Consider the following 25,650-nt stretch of genomic DNA (forward strand, 5'->3'; position numbering starts at 1 on the left):
GCACTTTGAGGAGTCTTTTTCAAAGTGGAGATTCTATTAAGGTAGGTTTTACTCCAGACCTACTAAATCAGACTCTAGGGCAGAGCCTAAGACTGCATTTTTAAATAGGCTTCCTCAGTGACTCTCTTTATGTTAAATAAATTCTCCAGTGATTGAGAATTAGTGACTTAGGAACTTCACTTTTAACAATTTCACACATACTGATCCTTCTGATTAGGGTTTCAGGGAAATAACTAGTAGCTCATCCATACAGAAGGATTGTAAGACACGGAGACTTTTTTTTTAAGTTGTACCTGCTTTTCTTCGAGACACCACTAGATGGGGCCTATAGACCAGCTCTAGTTTATATCCTTAATTCCTTGATTAAAGGGACTCAGGCAATAAAGGATCACAAATTATCTCAGCTGGGGCTGGCCTGGTGGCTCAGGCAGTTGGAGCTCCGTGCTCCTACCTCCGAAGGCTGCCGGTTCCATTCCCACATGGGCCAGTGAGCTCTCAACCACAAGGTTGCCAGTTCGACTCGTGGGCTGCACCCCCTGCAACTAGCAACGGCAACCAGACCTGGAGCTGAGCTGCGCCCTCCACAACTAAGACTGAGGACAACAACTTGAAGCTGAATGACACCCTCCACAACTAAGATTGAAAGGACAACAACTTGACTTCGAAAAAAAAGGCCTGAAAGTACACACTGTTCCCCAATAAAGTCCTGTTCCCCTTCCCCAATAAAAATCTTTAAAAAAAATTTAAAAATCTCAGCTAACCTGAATAGCAAGCTTTGTTTACAGTCCCTGGGGAACCATTCTTTTCAATCAATCTGATAAACAAAGGTGTGACCTAATTTCTGACAATGCTTAAACTTCCTAATACATGCTCAGGCCAAATCACTGACCCAGTAGCACCAAAGATCTAACATAAAAGGCCTTAGCTAAACAGGAAAATAAAAATCAAGATTTAAATTTTGAGTAAATAGGACTTACAATCAGTTTCAAATGAAAATAGAATATCAGCTGTCCTAAAATCTAATTTTAAACTCTTCCAAGTATTTTATTTACCAGTGCTTGCATTTCCCTTTAAACATAGAAATAGGACTTTCATATACTGTGTTTCCCCAAAAATAAGACCTAGCCAGACAATCAGCTCTAATGCCTCTTTTGGAGCAAAAATTAATATAAGACAGTCTTATATAAGACCCGGTCTTATTTTACTATAAGACCACATTATAGTTTTTTGCTCCAAAAGATGCATTAGCGCTGGTTGTCCGGCTAGGTCTTATTTTCAGGGAAACATGGTATATGGATGGTATATGTTATAATGAACTGTTGAGGTAAAAGTTTTAAAAATATTTTGCCATGGTGACATGGCTTAAAAGAAAATCTATTTCTCCATTTGTTTTCAGTTGTCTGGCAGGGGTGGTAGAGAAACCATGGACCACTACCTATATAAAGGCATGCTTTATTTCATATGCCAGTAGTCTCAAAGTAGGTCGTACAAGCAGGCAACATGATCCAGTTGATTATGGGAAGAAAATAATAGCAATTCTAATTTTTCAACTGCGAAAGAATTAAGCTTCACTAATATTGAATAGGTGGATGTATACTGGTGCACAGAGTCATTCGTAAGTCAGGTTTTGTGTAATAAAACACAAAACAACCTGCGGGAAAGAGCATTACACGTGTAGAGGTGTTGATAGGGATATCATCGTTATTCTTCACTTGTACTATATGACAGTACTGTAGATTAACTAAATGCTCCATCACCTTCCAGAAAATGAAACTGTCACTTTATATATTAGCATCAAGACCACACATTATTAGGTAAATAACCAGTCAGAGTTAAGGTTAGAGATTAACAGGTTACTTTCACCAGCCATGGCTCCTCTCCCGGTGGTCCTGGTATCTATAAGGCTTCTCTATTTGAAGTAACAGTGATTAGGAAGAATGAGCATGTTTTCCTCATGGAAAGTTAGAACAAACTACATTTTGAAGATTACTGGAATTCCACTCTTGAATACTTAGAGAAATTGATGGCAGGCCTGACAGTCTCAAAAACTTACAAAATGGAAAGAAAGGCAAAATTACAAATAAATGAAATAGAGCTTGTAATGTTTTGCATCCATGCCTATTTGGAAATTGTTAAGCATTTTAGTATTTTTTTATATTTGAAACAAAATGTTTTCACCAAAAGCAAGTAAATCAAGCAGAACTTCTGAAATGGTAGCCATCTCAACTATCAACATTTGTGAAACTATAAAATAGTGCTAAACATCTCACGTCTAATCATGTTATTACATTACATATTTCAAATCTATTAAATTGATTTCCAGTACCTTTTCATAGATTCAATTGTGCATTGCCTTGAATGTAAGGGAAAATGTGTATCTTCCTGCATATATTTCTGAAGTACAAACATAATGTTCATTTTGTAAATATATAATACTAAAACTTCCTCCTTGAAAGTCCAGAAACTTATGGTGTAACACCCAGAAAGTCAAATCTCCTATACTCTATGTTCACTCAGTAATATTGCTAAAAATAATGAACTTTCTTTGGTTCTAACAGCTTCTTTGTCCTCAATAAAATTAGTCATCAGTGATCCTTAGTAGTGGTAAGAACTAATGTACTCATTTAAGAATTGTATCAGAGCTCCAAATATTATCCCATAGATTAGAAAATAATTGATCAAGTAAACTGGAAGTTGTTTTTCCTCTAGATTAGTTTTTCATACTTAATTATAGTTACTAATATTCTTAAACCATGCTGACAGAAATCATTTGTTGAAAAAGCTTTCATCAACCCCCTCCAAGAAATTGTTTCACCCCCAAAAGCCAGATGTGAACAATCGTGAGTCATTATTCCTTGAATTTCACATGACAAGCTAACCCAGACTCTGCTCTTGATAGCTGCCGCTTACTGAACATTTATTGATTGCTACGCACTTTGCTAAACATACCCTGTGAGATAGGTTTACTATCTCTAACTCACAGATAAGGAAAATGAGACTCAAAGAATTGAACTAAACTCTCGGTGGCAGAGCCAGCATTTAAAATCAATTCAGATTCTAGAGTCCATGTTTGTAAATCATATGCTATAGTGCTTTCTGTTCCCCAGGAACATCTACAGCCCATGAAACACTGTTATCTCCCACTTGAAAGAATACACCAAAGGGCAGGGGTGGAGGGGCTCAGTAAAATACCCTGTAAAATGAGGAAAATGGTTGATTTCGTCCTGGTAACATATAACCTCATTTTTTCCACATACTATTTTTATCATGGAACACCACTAACTTTTCTAAAGCTAATGCAACCCATAAATCTGGCAAATGAAAATTCACTAGTAAGAGTAAATTGTCACCTTGGGAATTCTGGTCTGGTTAAACGTCATCAAACCCCTCCCTTCTTTGATAATTCTTTTGTGATGGTAAACAGTTCAAGTGTACTGGCCATTTATCTAGATCCAGATCATACATATGTATTTATGATTTAAACGATACAAATAAATCATCTTTTATTTACTGGAATAAAGAATATATCTTTTGTTTTTCCTCAAACCTTCCATAAAATGGCACCCAACAAATATTTGCTGAATAAATGCATGAACCTTCATCCTCTCTTACCCACATCTTATGAAACCTTTCCTAACTACTCCAACGCCCATGGGTTTTCTACCAGTCCTTATTTTTTGGTGTTTGGTGCACCACATCATTTAATTAATTTTTTGCTGTCTTAGCACTGCTTTCTCATGGTCCATATGTTGCTTCTTCTCCCTAACAAGACTACAGTATCTGTCTCCTTCTGTTTTATTTCCCCCATTTATGGGCAGATATTGAAGTCGCTGATCTCTAAGGTCAAGAAAAAACCAGAATTTTCAATCTCCAGTTCCATGAACTGAAAACATTGCAGTTCTGAGGTACTCTGGACTCCTCAATGAAAGTATCTAACATCATGGTTCTCTGTGAAGACAATTCCCAGTCATAACTTTCCTCAGAGCAATATTAATAAAATCAGTTCTTATAATTTATTTGACATATTTTATTGCTAACATCAGCACATGAGGAAAAAGCTTTCATTAGCCCTTGCTGATGTCAGATGTGACATGTGTTGAGCCTGAAGAATTTACACTGGTTATAAAACGATTCTTAGTGCCACGGCCCCAGGAGACAGGCATACAGCACTCTTTGTGAGTTGCTCCACTTTTTAAGGCCTATCTGGCATCTGAACAAACTACATTTTGCAAAACATCAGGCTTTGCATGAAAATCAAGATGACCCCATTGAGAGTCAACTGAAATATCTCCCATTCATCAGCATGCTACAGGCAAGCTGAAGGTTCAGAAAAGTGTCAAGCCTGCACATAAACAAACTGAAGAGAAACAAACTGAACTTATCTTGGCACCAGCTAAGTGTATTTATAAAGAAGCAGGATTATCTGTTTATTGGGGTAGAGGAGGGAAAATTCATTAATTTGTACATAAGCAATGAAGTGATATTTTCACTTTGGTCAAATTAATCTCAAAGGTATTGGACCTAAAGAGATCGCCTGTTAACTATCTCTTATGGAAAGCAAAATTTCACTAAATCTGCACCTTTATTCAAATTGTCTTATACTTTAAAGTAATTGGTATTCTCCCTTCTCTCCTTCTAAGAACCAGTTACCCCTTTTCTCCTTTAACTTCTTGTAGTTACTAAAGAGTTTTCTTTCATCTTCAGTGTCCTCAGGCTGCATAATGAGCCAAGGAATTCCAAAGAGAATGAATACAGGTTGTCTGGCAGCTCCTGGGCAGCTAGGGTGGTCCCTTGGGAAAAGATGCCCTGAGAGTTGGTCCCATAATTGAGTAAACAGTCAGAAACAGGCTTTGTAATCCTCCTAAATCAAGACCCATGTCCCCTTTCATTAAAATCCTGCTGATCATCATCCTGGAAATAGAGAGATACAAAAAATAACAAACATGGGGAAATCGTAAGCCAGCCAGACAGAGATTTGGGTTGACATCATTTCCAGGCTTCATCCATTCAATCATTTAATATTTGATTCACTTATTCAACAGTTATGCATTGAAAGCCCAGCAGGCCAAGGACTAATAGGTACTAGGGACATGGTGCTGAACAAAACAGACAGTCTTTGCCCTATTAGAGCTTTATTCTAATGGGGAGACAGCCAGTAAACAATTATATGTAACCGTTATGGACTGAATTGTGTTCCTCCACGAAAAATTCATATTTTAACTTCTAACCTCCAATGTGACTATATTTGGAAATAAGGCCTTTAGGAAGTAATTAAGGTTAAATGAGGTCATAAGGGCCGGGCTTTAAAGTGATAGGATTGGTGTCTTTATAAGAAGTAGAAGAGACACCAGAAATTTCTAGATCATGATTATTCTTCTTATGGCATCATATCTCCCCTCTCTCGCTCTCTCCCCACCTTCAAGCATGCACAGAGAAGAGGCTGTGGAAGGACACAAGGAGAAGGTAGCCTTCTACAAGGCAGGAAATGAGGCCTCACAAGATACCTACCCTGATGGCATCTTGATCTTGGACTTCCCGACCCTAGAATGGTAGAAAATAAATTTGTCATTTTAGCTACCTACTCTGTGGTATTTTGTTATGGCAGCCCGAGCAGAATAATACAGTAGCATAAAGTTAAGTAATGATAAGAACCATGAAGGAAATAAAGTACTTCAGAGGGATGGAGAGCTATGTTGAACGGCCACCAGAAAAAGCCATTGGGGAAGACCATTCGGGCTGAAGTATGTGTAACATGAGAACAAAATTGAAGCATGTGAGAAATAGCCAGAAAGTCTGTGTAGTACGTTAGGCAGGGTACAGATGAAAGCAAACGGGGACAGAGAGGAAACCAGGGCCCAGATCATGCTGGCTGTGGCAAGGACTTCAGATTTTGTTCTAAGTGGGATGGAAAGCCACCGGAAGGTTTTAAGTTATGGAGTGACAAATATGATTTACCTTACAAGGGTCATAGTCACACAGGAAGGAGACTACAGAAGAGAAAGACTGGAAGCTGGGAAAAGAGTATGACACTGGTTTAATCCTCCAGGTGAGAGATGATGATGGCATGGGCTAGAGGGAATGAGGGTGGATGAGGTGAAAAATCGTTGGATTCAGAGCATATTTTCAAGATAACTCAGGCTTTGTCAGTAGGTTGAACAGAGGGTGCAAGAGAAAGAAAGGAGTCAAGGATACTAAATTGAGCTCTGTACCTGGGTTACTGTCCCATTTACAGAGATGACAAAACAGCAGAAGGCACAAGTGTGGGTGTGGTGGGAAGCAGGGATGAATCAAGAGCTCAGTTCTGTACATGTTGAATTTTGAGATGTCTATTAGATATAGAGATGTCGACCAAGCAATTGGATAGACAAGCATGGAGTCCAGAGAGAGGTTAGGAATGAAGATATCAAATTGAGTGTCATTAGCATTTTTTAAAAATCTCAAGAACGGGTGGGAATTCCCGCCTGGAAACCCTAATTCAAAATATTAATGTAAGAGAAGGATCCTTAAATTACTTATCAAGGGACCATCATTTTGTGTTTTCCCCTAGCTTACGCATGTCATATATCACCAATTGTAAGATACACACTTTTTTTCACATTATAATCTCTCTGAAATTGGTATATTTTACCATCACGTAAGTCCCATGGCCATTGTCATCACCTACATATGCACAATATTCAAAGCACCACAATCAAAACTTGTAGAATAGGTGTCAGCATATTGGAGGTAATGGTGAGACACTCTTTTATCTCCTAAGAAGCAGAGTTATGAGGAGACGAAGTTAACAATGCTCCTAAAGCAACAGACAAAAGAAGACTAGCTCTCTAGGTCAAGTAGATGAGTTCCTCAATCGAAACCGACATTCCTTGTTGCCAATTCAGTTTTAACTCCTACAAAGGCTTCAGTAAGGGCAGTCTGTAAGGAAATACTCTCTTCCCGGCTCTTTTTCTTATTTGCTAGGCTGCCTTGAGGCAGTCTTCCTCTACATCGCTTTCCTAGAACATATATAGGTTTGAGACTAATTACAACAGTCTTCATAAAACGAATCTGCACTTCAAAAGTTTGAGGATGTGATCATTTCAATAGAAAGTAAAAGGTCTTTTGAGCCTCTTCTTTTGCTCGGCCAGCTCCAAACCCTTTGGAGTGTACTTTTTCTCCTAACAATGCCACCTTGGGCCCTTGAGCCATTCTCTACTGCTCGGGTCATTTCTATTTCTTGGAAGTGTACAATCTCTTCTAATAAACTGTTCTTTCACCACTTAAAAAAAAAAAAAAGGAAAGAAAGAAAAACACGTACATTCTGAACCTTATATAAGGTTCAGAAATGAATTTTAAGTAATATCAACCATCTTCTTTATTGACTTTTTTACATAATACTCCTAAAGAAACTCTCCTGACCTCCACTTTAACAAGCCAGCAACTAGTAAGTCCTCTCTTCCCTCGGTAAACTATTCTGCAGAGAGCCCACGCATGTCAGCAGACTACTCTCAATGTATAAGCACGTTTGATGCCACCTCTCTCAAGATGGAGGAGACAAAAAATATCAGTAATGACACAGATTTGAACAGCACAATCAATAGGCTTTTTACCCAAGAATTGAAAAATACATTCTTTTCAAGTACACTCCGATCATTTACACAAATAGTCTGTGAGTGGAGCATAAAGCAAATCTCAAGTACTCCTCAAGGGTTGGAATCACATGGATGTCCCTCTCTGGCCACAATGTCATTGTGTTCGAAATCAATAACTGAAATATAATTTTTAGAAATTAAAAGAATCACTTCTAAATAATTTGTGGATCCAAAGAAAAAATAATAATGGAAATGAGAGACTCCTTAGAACTAAATGATAATGAAACTAATGCTGCAGCAAATTGTATTGTTGTTCCAAATAGTTTCTACTCTACCCTGGGAAAGAAGTACACATTCCAGCCCATTTTCATGGTCTTGCTGTGCTTAACCTGTGAGGAGATTTGTATTTTCCAAGCACTGACATCATGCTTCCCATCTGATTTGCTGTGGCCAGTGAAACGTGAGGGGACTGATGTGCGCCACTCTGAGCAGAAGTCTTTAAGGGTCACTGCTTTATGCCGACTGTCGTAGACTGGCATGGTGCAGATAATTACTTGGATCTCAGAACTGGAGATATTCAGCTTGGATCTCAGAATGGAGCAGTTAATGTCAGTTTACAGTCAGCATGTAAGAAACAGGTGTTCTTTGTGGTAATCCACAGAAATTGGGTTGAAATTGCTTGCTACCACAGCTCCAGCTAACTAATACAAATGTGTATCAAAATTGGTGGATCAGAGGTAAAGCTTTTCTTTAACGGAAATGTATAGATCCAATAGACTTAACATATTTATATTAGAAGATGAAAACAGAAAATTAATGGATTAGGTATCAAACTTAAGAAATTTGAAAAACAAAAATAGAATGAACCCAAAGAAAGTAGAAGAAAGGAAATAATTTGACTAGAAGTTAATGAAAGGAAACAAAAATGCTATAAATGGGATCAATAAAGTCGATTTTGTTCTTTAGAAAAACGAATAAAATTGTTCATATTTGGTAAGATGGACTAAGAAAAGAGGAAAAGGCACGAATAAATAAGAAAGGGAACAAAGAAAGTGACATAACTCAGATTTGCAGAGAATAAATAGAATTGTGAATAACTTTATGCCCAGACAGTTGAAACTTAGGTAAAATGGGAAAAATATTTTTAGAAGAATATAATCAATAATATATTACTACAGTAGATTACATAAAGTAATACTAATATTATATAACATATAAATGAGCTTAAGATGAAACAGAAAAACTGTGTGAGTTGTAAAATCATTATAGAAATTGAATCAGGGATTCAGGAAGCCCAACGAACTTGGTGAATTTACCTTTTTTTTTTTTAATGGCTTTTAGCCTGAGGATAGGCCCCATTAGAGCTGCATCAAGGCTAAAACTGGAATAGAATCCTGCAGTTTTACCAGCTGCGAAATCGGAAGATGGAGAAGTTCAGGGCACCGGGAGCAGCTAGAAAATGAGAGAAAATCCTGGCAGGGACGTAGTCACAGAGAGGAAGTCTTAAACTCTGCATATAAAATCTGCATATAAAATCTTTGGCTGACCCATGAACTACTGAGGCACAGGGCAACTTCAAGAAACCTAGCTAAGACTAAAGAACGGCACAGAAATTTCAGCTGCTGCTTATTGTAGGGAAGACAGGGTTTGAAGTTTGAGTTCAGCCAAATTAACTGTTTGCTTGATTGCGGGAAGACTAAATAGATATGATGGCCAAATTCAACTCATAAATCTTGATTGGATTCTGAATTTTAAAATATATCCATATATGTAAACAATGTTTTCAGAACAATTGAGGAAAGTTGAATGTGGAATATTAAGTGGTGCTACTTGAATTAGTGTTGATTTTCTCAGGTATGGAACTGACGTTATAGTTGCACAGGAAAATGTCCCTGATCTTCAGAGATTCATGCTGAAGTACTTAGGAGTGAAGTGTATTTTCAGGTGGTTTAGAGAAAGTGAAGGGAGTGTATCTATAAAGAAAGAGATAAAGCAAATGTGGCCAGTGATGAATCTGTGTAAGCCGGTCAATTCAAATGAGGGGCATTGTAATGTTGTTTCAACTTTTGGTGGATTTGAAATTATACAAGAAAATTTTAAATCATTAAAAAAGAATCAAATAAAAAATGCAGTGCAGAGTATACTACATTTAGTGAGTGTCTTTTTTATGAAACTATTGTTAAGTGTAAATGAATTGAGTTGTGTTATAAAGTGTACTTCGTATGGTGGGCTATGGCCAAAAAAGTTGAAAAACACTGCAGCACTACTTACTACATGAGTGACCTGAATTAGGGTACTTAAATTTTTTATACCTCAGTTTCCTTACATGTAAAATGGGGAATAATTACAGTAACTACCTCATAACGTAAGGTGCCTAGTACATAGCGATGCTTCTCTCAAAAAATGTAGATATTATTATTATTATTATTATTATCATCATCATCAAATGGAGCAGTTTGGGTGGGAGGTTAGTGGAAATACCAATACTTTGACAAAATTAACAATAAACATTGTTAACTCCAAAATATAAAGCTTCTTAAAAGTACCAAAGAGTGGATACGATAGTAAGAGATTACAAGGCAAAAATGTAAGAGAAAGTAAGAACCCTAAGAGGTAAATGAAGGATGGTAGGTACTTTTGACCTGAAGGCATTTGCCAAACCTAGAGAAACTGAGGTTCAGTTTTGATGACCCTCTCCCTCCTCTTAAAAGGAGATCCATTCCCCATAAAATTGGGACCCCCAAAGATCTACACCCTTAGAGTAGGGGTAAACAAGAAAACTCACCTCACTCCATTCTACTCCACATCCAGAGGACCTCAAGAAATGGGGGAGAAAAAAAAACACCCCTTATAGTTTGTAATCATAAGCTTATTGCCTAATATACAAGGCATATCATCTAGATAGTTCCAGAACACTTCAAGTTCAGGACTGGTAATACACTTAGATATCAGGAAGAAAGAAGAAGGAGACACACATTTTTTCTGGAAGGATGTACCTTCATCTAAACCATTGTTCTCAACCAGTGGAGATAATTTCCATAGAAATTTTTTCAAGGAAAATTTGGAGCTCACAGTAAAACTAAACAAAGCATGAAGGAAACAAGGTATCATGAGGGAGTACCAGCAAAAATAATAGATAAGATGCCTATTAAAAAATAAAATATTAAAATTACCAAAGTTATTTTAGAAAAAGATCTTTACTCTGTTTAAATATATATAGAAACTAGAAAATTTTAAATATAATGTAACAGGTTTTTTAAATGAGCAAAAATTTTTTTCTAGAAATGAAAAATACAGTAATAATAATTAAAATGAGAGATTTGATGATCAGTTTTAACAGATTGAATTTAGGTGAAGAGAGAATTCATGAACTGGAATATAGATTGGAAGAAATTCAGAATACAGTCATGCATTGCTTAACAACAGGGTACATATGTTCTGATAAATGTGTCATTAGGCAATTTCATTGTGCAAACATCAGAGTGCTCTTACACAACCCCAGGAGGTGTAGTCTACTACATACCTCAGGTATATGGTATAATCTATTGCTCCTAAGCTACAAACCTGCATAGCATTTTACTACTCTGAATACTATAGGCAACTGTAATACAATGGTAAGTATTTGTATATCTAAACATAGAAAAGGCACAGTAAAAATATGGTATAAAACATTAAAAATGGTATAGGGCACTTACCATGAATGGAGCATGCAGGACTGGAAGTTGCTCGGGGTGAGTCAGTGAGTGAGGGTGAATTAATGTGAAGGCTAGGAAATTGCTGTACACTACTATAGACTTTATAAACACTACACACTTAGGCTACACTAAATTTATAAAAAATATTTTTCTTTCTTCAATAATAAGTTAACCTTACCTTACTGTAGCATTTTACATTAGAAACTTTGACAATTTTTTAAACTTTTCAACTCGTTTGTAATACTTAGCTTAAAACACAAACACATTATACAGCTGTACAAAAATATGTTTTCTTTATATCCTTCTTTTATAAGCTTTTTTCTATTTTTAACTTTTTTTTTTTTTTTTTTTTACCACTTTCTAAACTTTTTTGTTAAAAAGTAAGACACAAGCACATCTATTAGCTTAGGTCTAGACAGGGTCAGGGTCATCAATATCACTATCTTCCACCTCTATATCTTGTCCCACTGGAAGGTCTTCAGGGACAATAACACACATGGACCTGTCACCTCCTATGATAACAATGTATTCTTCTAGAATACCTCCTAAAGGACATGCCAGAGGGTCTTCTTGAGGAGGTGTTACTCTTCAGAAATATGTCCATGGTGTTTTGTTTGGTTTGCTTCTTTTTTTCCATCATAGATTTGCTTATAAGCAGATAATGCACCATAAACATTACATTAACATTTCATTAACTCTATTAATGAAAACCTTTTGGTGTTGGGGTCCACGTTTTCAAACTTTTCAAGAAGCTTGTTGAGGCCTGCAAAATCTTCTGCTAAATTTCTAACTGTAATTTTCTGGGAAGGGATGAGCGGGTTCTTCTTTTTCTTCTCCTGCAGTTTCCTTGCTCTTGCCTCTTCTTTATCTATACATTCCTGTTCCAGTTCTAACAACTCATCATTAGTTAATACCTCAGGAATGAACTCTGTGAGCTTCTCAGTGTCATCCTCATCCATACCCAGGTTAAAGCTGTTTGCCTTGTTTGAATCTCAACCACAGCTCTCTTGATTTTTGCAACTTCTGCATCCTTGGCAAACTCTTTGAAGTCATGGATGAACCTCTTGAGTTTCTTCTTCCAGATGCTATTCATACACTCCTTGGTGCCATCGCACCAAGCCCAACCAAGGTTCTTGATGTCGTCATGGGTGTTATAATCCTTCCAGAATTGCATCAGTGTCTTCTCAGTGTCTTCCTGAGTTGCTCCAATAGCCTAGGCAAAGGTCCTCCTCAGGTAGGAGGCCTTAAAAGCTGCTATAACTCCTTGAGTCAGTGGTTGGATCAAAGAGGTGGTGTTTGGAGGGAGAAACGCCACTTTGATCTTGGGATGAAGATCACCAATAAAAGGAGGGTGTCCAGGAGCATTATTAACAATAAGCAAAATCTTGAAAGGTATGTTATTCTCAAAACAGAGTTTCTCCATTTCACTGGCATAGCAATTCAGGAGGGCATCTTGGAAGAGCGGCTGGGTCGTCCATGACTTCTAATTGTTTGTGTAGTGTACTGAAGCGTGTGCTGATGGATATGCTCGAAGGCCCTGGGGTTCTCACTGTACCAGATCACAAAGGGTTTCAATTTGTAGCCTGCAACACTATTCCCAAGTAAGACTGTTATCCTGTCCTTAAAAGCCTTGAAACCTGGCATTGATTTGGCCTCCTTATGGATGGAAGTCCTTTCAGGCATCCATTTCCAGAATGGAGAGGTTTCATCCATATTGAATATTTGCTCTGGCAAGTAATTTTTCTCCAAAGTCAGCTTATCTAGAGTTTTCAAAAATTCTTCAGCTGCCTTCACGTCAGCACTCGCAGACTCACCACTCAGTTTCACATTATGTAATGAATAACAATTCTTGATTTGTTTAAACCACCCAGAGCTAGCAGTAAATTCAACACTATAGTTGGATCCAGCCTTTTCTTTGAAGATAGCAAACTTACTTTTGCTTTGGCTGTGATCGTCATGGTGCTGAGAGGAATACACTTCTGTGTCTGGCCTTCAATCCTGGTCATTAACAGTTTTTCCATGTCTGATACAGGACCTGCTCGAATTTGTGTTAGTCGCATTGTCTTCAATGAAGTAGATACTATAACAACTTCTGTCACTTTGTTCTTGTTCTTCTAAGTCATAACTCTGGTGGAATGGAATATGCTGGACTGGTAAGCAATAATCATCACTGATTTTCCACTTTCATAGTCCTTAATCACTTTCAATTTTGTTTCCAGCTCAATCACTGGATGTAGCTTCTGACCGGCAACATTAAGAGTGGATTTTGTACACTTAGGGGCCATGATGAATAAAATAACATAAGATTAAATCAAGCACAAGAGAAAATGATGCAGTCAAAAGACATGATAAACATGAGATTTACAAGACTACTGCAGGTATAACATGGCATACTGTTTTACAGCAAACTTTTTTCATAAGGAGAAAAAGTACACTCTAAAATAACGGTTAAAAGTTTAGTAAATACATCAACCAGTAACACAATTATTTATTATCATTATCAAGCATGATGCACTGTACATAGTTGTATGTGTTCTATTTTTATGCAACTGGCAGCACAGTAGGTCAGTTTACAGCAGCATCACCACAAACAAGTGAATAATGCATTGACATCATGATGGCTACATCACAAGGCAATAGGAGTTTTTCAGCTTCATTACAATGTCATGGGCCCACCATTGACCAAATCGTTGTTGTGGTGCATCACTGTACAAAAGAGGAACAAAGACAGAAAAAGTGAGAGCCGAGGTAAGGAAAGAATAGAGAAAATGGGCCCGAAGCAATATTTGAAAAAATAATGGCTGAGAATTGTCCACAACTGATGAAAGACACCAGAACATAGGTTCAAAAAGTCCAATAAATCCCAAGATAAATAAAAAGATACATATCATATTAAAACTGCAGAATACTCAAGACATAGAAGAAGATAATAAAAGCAGCCAGTCTGGAAAAGAGGAGGCATGTTTGTGTTTAAATGAGAAGTGACTGCATTATTTCAAGTGGGAGAATGGTCTTGTTGCTGTTGCCGTCGTTTGAAAGAATGGCTAGAAGTGTGGATATGAATGTTGAGTACCAAAAAGGAGGACCATTGAGGACCAATGAGACTGGAACTCAAGTACCTGTCCCAAACCTCTTTTTGATTACCATGTTAGTGTAACTACACTTTCCAGACTTGTGGACAGCTAGGGTTTTAAATGCAAATTGGGTTCCACCAAATAAATGCATATGCCAAATTTATTTCTGCAGCAGTGTTTTTCTGTTCAGCCACTTGCTCTGGAGGTGTCAAGAGGATTAGTTGTAGAGGTAGTAGTAGTAGCAGAAAGTTCCTCATCTCTGAATATCTACTTCAACAGGGTGGTCCATGAAACCAAAAGTCCAAGGAGGCCTCTTGACTTCCCCTTTCTGAGTTGTAGCAGAAGTAGCAGCTCTCCTGGTTAATCAGGCTGGTAGTGTCTTTTTGGAATCTTTCTTAAAAACGCATCATAGAGCCCTGATGTTCTAATAATTTAGTAGATAGCTAATTTCCTACATTAAATCCCTTTCTGCTTAATATTTTCTGATTCGGAAAACCAAACTCTGATTGATAAACTAAAAATTCCAAAATTCTGTATCTTTTTCCAAATTAATCTCATTTTAAAGAAGTTTTTGAAATATTCAGTCAGGACTTTCCCGGCTGGGTGAGAAACTTAGTTTGGTAAATAATTAACATTTGGAGCTGTTCTTTGTTAGTCTGAGTATCATGCATACTACACAGTATGGTCAAAAACATTATTTCATCTCTTAAGGAAAATAACTCTCTCTGAGCTTCACCACATTGTTATCCATTCTGCAATAACGATCACTACTATTCTCTGATTTAAATGATTAGACATGAAAGTCATGGTATTGTAATCTGATGTTCAGAAATGTTAGGGTTTTCAATATTTTTATTTTCTAAACATTATTTTAAAAGAACATTAAAAGCATCAGAAATACAAATCTGGCCTAATGGTTAACATCAGAAGAATTATAAAATGTTTGACATACACATAGACTTTGCATCACAGTAAAGCATCAAGAGAACTAATTAATATGCCCTGCTAATTAGTCATATTCAACTGAATTCTCATTACTTTTAGTTCTCATTTTAGCCCTTATGAAGAGAGAAGTTATATACATCTACCTATATGTACATATAGATACAGAGGAGGGCTAAGAATCTAGCCCACTATCTTTCATGCAAGTTGAATCAATAATTTCTTGATGAGTGAGCATAAAGAAACTGAATATCTCATATGCACATGCTTAGTTTTCTTTATGTGATAATTTTCACCTCCCAAAGATGGGTCAAATCATTTCAAAGGTCACACAGGAAACCTGTCACTTTTAATATTACAAGTAGAAATTACATTTAAAAAAACCTTTTATTGAATCACATTTGAAATGCCTGGCCAAAAAAGAGATACATACTTTAAAAAGTTTGAAATATCTTCTGGATTAATGTTATTAATTATAAAGCCATTTGGCTTATTGGAATAAATACCAAATTCTGAATTTAGACAAAAGTCTAATTGAAAAGCACTATTGAAAAGTGCCACAATTCTTCAAATGATCTTGGAAGAGGATATTAGATTTCTTAATTCTTTGTTTAAAAAGAGGTAATATACTAACCTATCTCATGGGAGTATTAATGAATGAAAACAGTGTTATATTAAAAATATAAAAGCACAATTGAAACTGGTAATAGTGACTTCCAAAAATAGCGTTCAATTACAAAAGAATGTGAAAGAGTGGATATTTTCTGTTCTATTATAAAATTTAATAGCAAAAATAAAGGAAGAAAGGGAAGAAGAGTCCTAAAAGGTGAATTTGAAAATAAAATGAAACCTGTATCTCAATCTCAGAAACAGAAGTGACTGATTTATACTGAACAGTAAGAGTTGTAAGATGAGGCTGAACAGAGTTCTATCTGAGTATCTACTGTGTCTTCTCCATGCTTCTCATGACCTCTGTACGTGGGAGAGGATGCTATAAATTGAATATCTTTCATCCAAAGGAATAAAGTGCCTTCCAATCTGCAATAACTGTTCTTGAATATAACAATTTATAAAGATAGGTTTTGTATCTTGATGTTCATCTTGAGTCTAGCAGTTAATAGTTAAAAAACTGTAACAAGTTCAAATGTTAACTGTACGATGAAAATATTTTTCCATAAAAATGTGAGTTTACAGTTGTTATGCTAGGCATCACAGAGTACATAATAAAATTATTTTTAGGTATAGAAATACTTAATCTAGTTTTCCTACTGCCCACCTCTAGTTTAAGATTAACGGGGGAGAAAAAAAACAATTAATTTGAAAGCAGATCATCTTAAGAATTTTTCTATCACGGTAACATATAAAGGAAGACAAAAAAAAAAAAAAAAAAAAAAAAAAAATATATATATATATATATATATATATAAATAGTTACTTGGATATTTTTTGTCAAGTTGTTAACAAACCATTGTCACACAGAAGGAAAGCACAAATCAAAACATTGCCAATCTCATCCTTGTGCCTTCTTAATAATAAGGATCGTCTGACACATAGCAGTCTAGGTTGCTTCCCACATAATAACACCCTGACTGAGATGACCACATTTAGTACCAACTCTCCCAGGAATAGCACACCTCTGCCACAGATGCAGTCCTCTTCACCAGGATAAGAATATTCCAAAATGGAATAATTCACTTTTACCAAGCAAAAACATCTTTTTTAAAAGAACTATACAGCTACTCAATTGACACAAAATAATAATGTCTATGATAAGAAGTGGTAATAAGCATAACGCCATATTCCTGGTCGACTGTCTTATGAAAGTACCCAATGCTTATGGATTTTTGGTAAAGGTAGCTACAGATAATATTTCTGATTTTCTGCTTTAACAATATATTATTTATTCAAATGAGCCTGCTACCAAAAAAGCGTATTGTTCCCCATTTCAACACTTCAAAGAATCAAAATTTATACTTCAATTAATAAAAATAACACCTCAGGAAAGATCATACTTTCACATTCTTGAAACATTCCAGCTCATCTAGACTTTGAAGACCCATAACACTGACCCAAATGATCATAATCAGTTCATTCTCTTCTTTAACATAGTAGCATGATCATTCCTGGGCATCTATTTAAAAATTTAGTACAAAAGATTGGAGCACGGGTCAGGGTAAAAATCTAAATAATAACCTTTTACATCAACTCTTAAAATGTTAAGAAACCACAAAGAAATTAATAGATGCTAATACTTCAGACAAAAGAAAACCATCACTGCCAACTGTTTAGCTGAATCTTTACATTTTGATCTAGTACTGGTCTCACAAAAGTGAAAGAAAAAAAAAATCCATTAGTATCAGAAACAAAAGCAGTTTAGACAAGATTCTCCAGCCTCTAAGACTCTAAACAGAGGGCACTGGGATCTGCCTGGTTGAAGTGCTGTCATAGTCTTGCATTAAGTCATTAGTGGTGTGATAATGCATGGCAATATATGAGTTGGCAAATCCTTTAAAAGAGTTTCCTGGCTGTAAGTTACACGGGATGCTGTCTTCCTGGGACGGGCTGCTGTTATAGATGCTGTAGTACGGCTCGATTCGCGTGTTGATGGGCGTTGAGCTGCTCTGACCGTAGTGGGGCTGTCCCGCAGAGATCTTGGGGCTGACCACACTTTCCTTCGAATGACTTGGGCCACAAGCCTGGTCCACAAATTTCTTCTGAGGCTTAGGAGACAACATGTAGGCAGAGTTTGTTTCATGATGGGAGGATTTGTTTCTGTTGACTTCGAGGTTCCCTTTTCCCATGGCTCGAAGTCGAGTCTTCTGTTTGCAGCAGAAGAAACCCAGGCCTATGTACTGGAGGCAACAGAGCACTTTCCTTCTCAGCCCTGCACTGTTCCGAGAATATATAAAAGGGTTTAATCCTGATTTGAAAAATATAAGGGTAAATCCAAACAGTTCAAACTGGTAAAGGATGAAGCTCCCATCGCTGGACAGAACTACCTGCACCAAGGAAATCCCCAGGGGAAGACAGCACACCAGGACCGACAGCACGATGATCACGCAGGTGACCACTGCCTTGGAATCCTTAACTGTGGAGAGATTGACACCTGATGCCAGCTGCAGCCGGCTGGCTGCAGGGGTGGGCAGCTGGCTGGGACTCTTGGTGTATCCACGGGTCTGAACATGCTGCAGTTTGTTGTAATTCTGGTTCCTGTACAGGGCCGGCACGGTGCACTGGATGGGATCCCCACCTCCCTTCACGGGTGCCCCCATGAAAGGCTGTGGTCTGGAAGCATCCACTGTAATTACAGGGGGGCACTTTCTGACTTGAGCATTTTTCCGCAGGGTCTGAGCAATCATGATGTAAGAGACAGAGACCACAGCAACACAAAACGTGAAGTCGACCACATAGAGAGACAGAACGGCTTTCCCTTCTCCAGCAATCAGGCTGGACATGGGGAGGCAGAGGTGGGACTTGCTGGTTTTCAAGGTGGCCAGGGTGGCGAGGGTGAAACTGGTGGCCCAGAGAAGCAGAGTGAGGAGCAAGGTGCAGGGAAAGGAGGCCGTGCGATTCGGCTGCTTCCCGAGGACCATGCGGAGCCGGTGCAGGGCAATCACGGCCACCGTCTTGAGGGACATGATGATGAAGCCGGAACTGGTGAGATGGAAGGTAAAGCAGAAAGCATCCGGTACGCTACTGACTGAGCTGAAGAACAACACAAAGGTGAACATGGGGGCAGCCACGCCACAGATGAAGAGGTCACAGAAGGACAGGTTCAGGATCATGAAATCAAAGTTGGTTCTGAATTTCCTGAAGGCTGGATCAAAGAAGGACAAGAAGACAATGAAGTTGCCGTAAGAGCCCAGGCAGAAGATGACGGCGAGGAGGAAAGTGCAGGTTACCAGAGTGGCCGTATGGATGAAATCCTGGAGATTCTCCCGGACAGCTGTGCTATTTCCTCCCTGCGAGGGAAGTACATGGAGCAAGGTGGTGTTGGCAGCATCCTGAAGGTGGTCCGTTGAGTTCATTTTCAGAGAGAAAGGACTCTTCCTTCTGTGGGAAGGGAGTCAGGGCCTCAACTCACAGATGAGCGATATGTGACAAAAGAGAACCAAGGCAGAAAAGCCTGCACACAAAAATGCATACCCAGAAACAGAAAGGAATTAATGTAGAAAACAGTGACCTCATGATCTTTGACAAAAGCACTAGAAGTTTTCAGCTCTGACCCAGTGCACAGACAACATTTCTCCTCTCAAAGCCCAGCACAGAAAAGACACAAACACCTCGAAATACATTCATCCTGCTAATTTTAGGTTTTATGACACAGTGGTTTTCAAATTAGTTTAAGCATCTCCTGGAGAGCAGGTTAAAAAGAGCAGATTCCTGGGCCTCCCCCATTGAGATTCTGATTGGAGGGTGTACAGATGTTACTTTCAGAAACACTCTTGTGCCAGATACTGGAGACACAAGAATACAACCTCTCTGCCAGAGATCACAATCTAGTTGGAGATCAGCCTTTGTAATGACAGCCTAATGTGGTAAATCAGATGACAGCAGGGTGATATGGAAGAAGGAGAAGGGGAACTTAATCCAACACAGAGTGGAGGCTGAGAGAGGCTGCAGGGAGTCTTGGTGAGGATGGGCTAGCTGGGTGAAAGGTGAGGGGCAAGGAGAGAGACAGACAGGCTCCTAGAAAGGGAGTAGGTCTTTGCAGCAGGACTGAGGCGAGAAACAGCACGTGCTTAAAATATAAGCAGAGGGTATTGCTGAAGTATATTGTGGGCCTTTAAACAATCCCCACAAATCAACAAATCCTATTTCTTTCCTGAGGAAGAATCCTTTATTTTCCAGTACTTATAATTTCTTCTCCCTGCTTGTGATTTCTTGGCCAACTCCATACCCTCCCTTGAAAAAAACTTTGTATAGGACCACATTTAAGGGGAAAATGAAAGTAATGAAGGGTTATCGGAATTATATTTTATGAGATTTACAAGGTGCAAAGCACCACTCTGTAAACTCTAAATTGCTATGTAAATGTGAGTTATCATTATTCCAAATGATGAAGCAGGAGGTATGCACCCTCTCATGAATTTATTCACTCAATTTACATTTATCATGTGCATACTATATGCCAGCTTGATGCTAGGTGATGTGGGTAGGAAGATGAGAAAACACAGCCTCTACTTTAAAAGAATAACTTGTTTTTCTTCTTGCTCCTTTTTCTTAACATTTTTTTTTTCTCCCTATTTTCAACGAGATTTAAAGTACACTCTGTTATTTCAAACCCCAAGGCCCTGAGTGACCTGGTGTCCACCCTGCTTCCAAAGATGTTTCCAAGTGGGACAGCTTAAGTTGTTCCTTGGAGGCTGGTGCCATGTTCTTGACAACAAAAACAGTATTTGTTTTAATCCATCATTTTAGGAATAACCAATGGCACTGGGGAAGTCCAGGGGTGATGTTCAGAATATTTAACTACCAGGTCAAGCTAGGACCCAGAGTTTAAGCCTTTTAGTGATGGATCATGGGGTGCAGAGGAAGGGGCCAGGTCAGTGAGGGATTATTGGGGGCTCCAAGAAGCAGCCCCAACAGAGAAGCCTCTAGCATTCAATAACAGGTATGGTCGTGCCAGTCAGTATTAGGCAAATTTCAATACTGGGGAGATCCATACAACTAGCTGTTGTCCTTCATGAAGGAAGAGGATAACCTCTTTCATATTCTCAATGGACAAATAATGAAGATCATGACAATATGATGAATTTCTCCATTGGGAAGTGAGACCAACTTTTCTGTACTTTCCTTACAAAAGTCTGTGTGAGAGAAAGATATAAATCCTGACCTTTTGTTTCCTGATGATTAGAATTTTAAAAATAACAATGGATAGCTTATTGTTTTCACTTAAGATTGTGTCCTGTTTCTGAACCCTTTTTGATACCTATGTAGTGAAAAAGACATCTTTTTACTGTTTGTTTTTTTTAATTGTTAATTCGAGGATTGATGTTAACTGGTGAAAAGAAAAGTAGAAGAGAAAACCCAATGGGAGGAGGCAGGAAGAGCAGAGAAGAGATACTGCTGTTTATAGCAAAGTTTAACCCAAATTCCTGCTTCCCTCTTCACCCCTGCTCTTTTCCTGCTTCCAAAGAGGAAAGCAAGGGTTGGAAGTAGGGAAAAGAGCAGGGGTGAAGAGGGAAGCAGGAATTTAGTTTGGGAAAATCAGAAGGATGAAGACTCTGGAATTAGGATGCTAACAGAAATATCGACTAACTGGATAATAATGAAGAAGTCAGGTGATGGAAGTTATGAAGACCCCAGGCAAGGAGAGAGAAAGGGAGTTTTCAAGGGGGAAATGATATGATGAGGCACCAACATTCGTCAAGGGTAAGAGGCAGGAGGAAAACAAAATTGGAGGAGGGGCAAATTTCCCTTGTGGTACAGTTATACTTTTTGCAATAAATTTGTTTTCAATAGATTAAAAAATAAAGGAAACTCTAGGTCAGGAAGATAATTATCAGTATCATTATTAGTATGTTAACTTGACTGAGTGCTTATGATGTGCCTGGCCCTGTTCTCAGTGCTCCATATGATTAATTTACTGAATCCTCAGAACAGCCCTGAGATAGTGTAACTTACCCTCATTTTACAGATGAGGAAACTGAGTCAGAGAGTACACCTAAGTTAAAGTGGTAGAGCATGAATTTGAACCTAAGCAGTTACTCTCTAAAGCCTGCATTCCTCCCCACCATGCTAAACAGAACAGCAGAGAGATGAAGGCAGGGGTGCTGGTGGGATGGGGAGTCCGGGAATCGCCAGGTCAGGAGGTAGTTACAGCAGCTGTAATTTACTGGGTGGTTATTTTATGCCAGGCACTTATCCTAGGAGCTTTACATAAATTATCAAACTCCGTTTCGTTCTCATAAATTATCAAACTCTGTTTCATTCCCAACATAATCCTATGAAGTAGAGTAGGTATTGCAATCTCTTCACAAGTCCAAGTTCCTGGAACCCAAAATTTGAATACATATATACACTTTTTTGTACCTTTTTGTCAAGGGTGATAATTATGGTTCTGGTATAAAGTAATTATAAGTCACTCCTATTGGGATAATTAGAGAAAAAGGAATAAGAAGCTGGGAAGAGAAAAGAGGAAAAGCAGAAGACAGAAGTAAAGGTTTTGCCAGAGAAAGGTGAGAAGCAATAAAGGAAATGGAGGGAAAGTAAACCCAGGTGTTAGCACTAACTTTGGGACAATAAAAAAGAGGAGGGTGAGATCACAATTTGCAATGAAGTTATGAAGGCAGAACTGTAACACTCAGTGATTTGGTGGCGGGAGGGGGATGAATACCTATTGGCTATGCCTAAATATTATATAAAGGTTACCAACTTTCTTTTCAGTGCAAGCATAAAAGCTACTCTAGTTCCGTGCCTATGAATAGGTCCCGGAGGAAGATGTGATTTAGTCATAAAATCAGAAAAATTTTAAGTTGGAAAACCAGTTTTAAGCAGGCATATTAGCCGCAATAACACGGAATGAATTCATATCCTACGCCTCTTGTTACGACTAAGGAAGAGTGATCCTAAAGTAACTAGTAGGCCAGGAACAGTAAATGAAAATTTATGTACAGCGGCAATAATTTCTCATTAAGATGTGTGAAGAGCCTCTGACAATTCAGTGTGCCGTCTTCATATTTTAATACATATGAGAACATTCTATATGAGCTTTCACAAGTCATCTCATGACCTAGATTCTTCCCACTCATTCTTTCCCTCATAATGCCTTAAATTCCTCGAGGGTAGGTATTTTCAGAGTCTAACCCTCACTGAGAGCAAGGTTCTGTATTATCATTATTCCCATTGTATTTGTATTGATCCGGAAAACCTCAGTGAAGTTAGATGACTTGCCCAAGGTCACTAAGATTCAAGTCAGATTTATCTGACTTCAGAGCCCAAGCTCTTTGTCCCCAGTTGAACTACCTCTTGAAGCCTGGAGCAGCTGATGGGGTGGGGTAGGGTCAGTGGATGAGGGAGATGGGGAGGCTATGGAGCCCCCCTCCCCCACAGCCTGGGAATGGGATGGGGTTAGAGGTCGACCCCCGCCAGGGGCTTGTGGTGGGTAGGGCCTCCCTGGGGTAGGGAAGCAGGGCCTCTGCCGGGCAGGGAAGCTGGTAAGAGTCTGCAGAGGGTTGGTGGAGTACGGAGGGCTTGGCCAGGCCAGGTGGTGTGGAAGGGTTCCACAGCCCGCGGAGCCCAGGAGCCCAGGAGCGGGCCGGCAGGGACGATGTGGCTGCCCCACAGGCCGCGCCAGGGGCGCAGGTGCGCGGCGGCCAGGCCTGGACCCGCGCAGCGCGCTCCTCGCTAACCCGCTGGCTTCCCGGGGCCCGGCCTCCCCGTCCCGCGGAGGCGCCTCCTCCAGGGGCCCGCGCGGCCTCTCACCTGCCCGGTGGCCGCAGCGCCGCCCCTCCTCCTCCATCTCGCAGCCCAGACCCCAGCTCCGCGCGCCTCCGAGAATGATGCAGGGCTAGAGGCATCATCGCCATCGCCGCCGCCTCCGCGCATCCCGGGAGCCGCGGCGAGCCGGGGGCGCGGAGGCGCCGTCACGGAGCCGCGGAGGGCGCCGCCCTCTCCGCCGGACACTCAGGCCCGGCGCCCAGCCTGCGCTGTGCACCCTCACCGCTGCTGCTCCGCCGCCCGACCTCCGTCCTCCCCGCCGCGCGAGGTGCCCCCGGCTCGCGGATCGGCGGTTCCGGGAGTCCCGGCTCCCTGGGGTAGCTTACAGCTGCCAGGAAGACGGGCAAGCGGACCGGGTAGCAAGGAGGAGAAAGGCGGCGGTACCGATGGCACCCAGCGACCCTCGGGGGGCTTGGCCTCTCAGGGTGGCACCCCGTGGAACGGGCGGGGTGGCGGCCCCACGCTGCCCCGTCGCCGCGTCTGCCGTCCTCCCTGGCGCCTCGCCAGGCCCGCCGCCCATCGGCCCGCGCTCCGGGTACAGGAAGGCGCCCGCCTCGGTCCACTCCGGGCTGCAGCTAACACGTTTTCTCCTAGATTAACTGGCGGCGGCGTCCAGTTTGGTACTTGAGACATACGTATAATTTGTAAAGCAACTCATTATAACAATTTAAATCAAACCAACTTTATGTAAAATAATCACTCCCCCCCACCCCTTCAGCTCTCTGAAAGTATTAATGAATTTACAGAGGGACTTCAGCAAGGGGAATCACTAGAAAACAAATGCAAAATAAAAAATTACCCAAGCAAATACTTAAGCCAAGACACCAGGGACAATGTTGAATACAAAAAATCTTGAAGAGCAATGGTGCTAGGTGTGCTCCCAGGCAAGTTTTAGTAAGGAAGAACACAAAACAAAAACTACCATCCTCTCCTTCTCAAGTCCACATGTCCCAAATAACGAACTCATAAAATGGGTTTTAGTTTCAGAACCATCAAGTAACCTTCCTAAGTATGTTCGCTATTCTGGGTAATTAGGGTCCTTAGGCCTTTTCTAACCTCGGGGGTACTCTTTCGATATAATCAGAATGCTATTTGAAATGCCCTTTCCTTCACCCTGGTGCCAGAAAATTCCGTTCAAGTGAAATACTTAGTGAGACTATTACTACTGAAATCCTATTTTTGCTAAGTTTATCTTTTTAAATAGCACTGTTTGGTACCAACAGGTACCAAAGAATTTTATTTATGCATATTAACTTATCTTTCCGAGTTCCCTTGTGCTTTCACCAAGAGAAAAACAAGAGGGCTGGATAATTTATGAAGCAGAACTTCAGTCCAGGAGTTGACTATGTTGTCAGAATTTTGTTTAGAAATAACTTCAAGAAAATTTTCCAATTAATTCCCACCTTATACTCCACTCCCAACTACTTGCAATGCAGCAGTTCTAATCAATGTTATAATGGTGACCTTGGACCCTAGAAATAATCAACAGAAAAAGATTAGTACTGAAAGTGGAAACTCAATTTATATCCCTTTCCATATTACTTAGCTACTACTTAAGTAATTGCCAGCTCATTTCCAGGCATTTGGCCACAATAGATTATAGTACCTATGTTTGGGCTGGAATGAGGCAGTTACACCTACAGGAGAAATTATCTCATACTGGAAAAACAAACAAACAAACAATTCACAGTTGTAAAGGATTCCAGAGATCTAGACGAGGAAATCAGGAACCGAGTTTCCAGAACTAGTTAGTACCATCGGCAAGGCTACAGCTGCTATAATTTACAAAGTGTACCAGCCAAGTGTGCCAAATTAGAAAGAACACTGGCTTAGTAGTCAAAAAATGGAAAATATGCAAGAAACCCCACAAGCAGGACTGGCTAAAATGTTAAGATATTACTGTGCTATCCTTTGCCGGGAAACCAG

At 39.5% G+C, this 25,650-nt stretch overlaps 1 protein-coding gene across 4 annotated transcripts in view; it reads right to left on the minus strand.

Annotated features, from left to right (window-relative positions):
• Positions 1–24,146, minus strand: part of LOC109439164 (ankyrin repeat and SOCS box protein 3) — a 142,865-nt gene extending 118,719 nt beyond the window's left edge. Inside the window, exons 1-2 of one of the 4 annotated variants that reach the window (XM_019719425.2) lie at positions 23,710–24,146; positions 17,159–19,408 (exon numbers count right to left, since the gene is read on the minus strand). In XM_019719425.2, the coding sequence (XP_019574984.1) occupies positions 17,685–19,310 (1,626 nt within the window). In that variant the 5' untranslated portion in view covers positions 19,311–19,408; positions 23,710–24,146 and the 3' untranslated portion in view covers positions 17,159–17,684. Of the gene's footprint in view, positions 1–17,158; positions 19,409–23,709 lie in introns of those variants that run through there. The other 3 variants (XM_019719422.2, XM_019719430.2, XM_019719414.2) reach the window with 3 other exon arrangements.
• Positions 24,147–25,650: the final 1,504 nt, after the last annotated feature.

Source organism: Rhinolophus sinicus, linkage group LG05 (assembly GCF_036562045.2).
Source record: "Rhinolophus sinicus isolate RSC01 linkage group LG05, ASM3656204v1, whole genome shotgun sequence".
Taxonomy (NCBI): domain Eukaryota; kingdom Metazoa; phylum Chordata; class Mammalia; order Chiroptera; family Rhinolophidae; genus Rhinolophus; species Rhinolophus sinicus.